General features: G+C 18.7%; 1 protein-coding gene across 1 annotated transcript in view; it reads right to left on the minus strand.

Moving 5' to 3' along the window:
* Positions 1-1,036: 1,036 nt before the first annotated feature.
* The window catches only part of LOC102681345 (probable cytochrome P450 6a14), a 4,280-nt gene continuing 2,824 nt past the window's right edge, over positions 1,037-2,492 (minus strand). Inside the window, exons 4-6 of the mRNA XM_006623220.2 lie at positions 1,901-2,122; positions 1,385-1,636; positions 1,037-1,266 (exon numbers count right to left, since the gene is read on the minus strand). Coding sequence (XP_006623283.1) covers positions 1,097-1,266; positions 1,385-1,636; positions 1,901-2,122 — 644 coding nt within the window. The 3' untranslated portion in view covers positions 1,037-1,096. The remainder of the gene's footprint in view (positions 1,267-1,384; positions 1,637-1,900; positions 2,123-2,492) is intronic.

Below are 2,492 nucleotides of genomic sequence, written 5' to 3' on the forward strand. Positions count from 1 at the left end.
TCTTACAAGAATTATTCAATGAATTGATTCAAAATCAATTAGATAATAAGAATTCAAACGTAATAGATTGCAAAAATAATATAAATATAATAAATTATATTATATAATAAATAATATTGAAAAAATAAAGGGAATAATAGCAAAAAGATATTACTATAAATGTATCAAAAATGATATACATTTTGATAAAAAAATAAAATATAATTTATCCAATACAATATTGTAATAATTGTAAATAATATATGTGCAAAAAATATTCAAATAATTTAATAATATATTTCTCGAAACTTGTGAGAGTTGTGAGAGATGTGTCATAATTACGTTAAATATATTATTACAACAATCATATTTGACAATTCAAGGATAGTTGTACTTTTTACTTTTCTATAAATAGAATGCAATGTATTATATAAAAAAAAAAATATAAAATCTGAAATTTTATATTTCTCTTTCTCTTCCTTTCCTCTTAAAATTTTAAATTTTATATTAATCGGAAATGTGTATTTTTTGGAAGAATATTCGATGATAAAGATGACGTTTAATAATTTTATAAATATTTATTTATCGTAATAACTAAATCGTTTATTGAATATTTTTTTGAATTATAAGTACAGAAAATAGAATATTACGTTTTATCGATAATAATGAAATAATTTATAATTAACCTATTAAATTATATGTCAATTCCATCATTATAGTGTATATTCTTATGAAGTAGATTTTACAAGTTTTGAAAAAAGCAATAAGAGAAGAATTCTTAGAAAAAGAAATAAAAATATACAATATTTTTAACAATTATATTGTTAATAAATCATAAGTCTAAATATATACTGTAATACTAATATTATAAATATATATTAATACTATAATATAATATATAGTATTAATACATATTATATATAATATATGTAATCTTATATAAAATCTATTTTATTTATATATTATTATTAAATATATTATTATTATCATTAAATATATATATTATTAAATATTTTTTGTTATTATTTATATAAATTAATAAAAATAATATAAATAATACATTTTATATTAAACATTAATACATTAAATAATAAAATCTAAATTTAAAAAAAAGATGTTAATTCTGCATCTCAGTTATCATCAAATATAAACCCGTTAAAGGCATCAAAAAATGTGTATATGGATTAAATTTATAAGGAATTAATGTTTTATCGCAAATTTCGACTTTATACTTATGAATAATTTTTATTAATCCAATCTTTGTTTGGTATGTTCCAAATCGTGCACCTGGAACAAAATTCTAATTAATACTAAAAATACAAAATTCTAATTATTTTTAATTTCATTATTCATTCTATATTATTTTTTGATTATCTATTTCAAATTTTTACATTTACATATGTACCAATACAATTTCTTGGTCCATGTCCAAATGGTAAATAATGCATAGGATGTCTTTTTTTTATCTTATCTTCTGAAAATCTTTCCGGATCAAACTTTTCTGGATTTGGATAAATGTCTGGATCGTGATGAATGCCATAAACGGGTATCCAAATTTTTAAACCTTTGGGAATTATTATTTTACTATTTTCAAAAGTATAATCATTTATTAACTCTCTATTCAAAAATGGCACAACTGGATATTTTCTTAGAGTTTCTGCAAATATGATTAAAATTAAAATTAGCATCAAAATAAATTATTACATAGAAATAACGAAATGAAACTTTCAACAATTATGCAAAATTTAAACCAGTAATCTAAATAGATCATTATATGAAGATAATGAAACTGAAATGTAAATGAAATTTTCAATAATTCTGCATATTAAATTTAACAATTTAAAAATTTAAACTTTCATTTGAGAATTAGAAACTGAAATATATTAAATGTTACATTTTGATATATTATTGTAATACTCACCTTGAAAAATTTTTTCTAAATATTGCATTTCTTTTATGTTTTCATATGTCCATTTTCCATCATTTTTCTTTTCAAATTCTTTAATTTCCTCCCGCAACTTATGCTGAATATCATGATTCAAAGCTAACTCGTAAAGAGCATTGCTAATTGTCGTCGAAGAAGTCTCGAAGCCAGCCCCAAAGAAAACAAAAGTTTGTGCGCTTAATAGATCGTTCGTTAATTCTAAAAAAGAAAAAAAAGAAAAAGAAAAATTGATATCGCATTAAGGTATTGAAAACTTTTAGTAACGATTCTCAAATAAATATGTGAGATAATATTTGTAGGTAATTTATACAATATATTATATAAAAATATTGTCCAAGTTTATTTTTAATATTCTTTCAACACAATTGTATTTTTATCTCAATTAATATTTTTGGATATATTTATGTCTCTCATAAAATATGAAAAATATTTTCAAATTTAATTTTATCATAAAGTTTATAAAGTTTATATAATACTATTTATATATTATTTATATATAAATAAATATATTATATATAATATAATATATATATATTATATATAATATAATATATAATATATTATATAT

Source organism: Apis dorsata, unplaced genomic scaffold (assembly GCF_000469605.1).
Source record: "Apis dorsata unplaced genomic scaffold, Apis dorsata 1.3 scaffold_846, whole genome shotgun sequence".
Classification (NCBI taxonomy): Eukaryota; Metazoa; Arthropoda; class Insecta; order Hymenoptera; family Apidae; genus Apis; species Apis dorsata.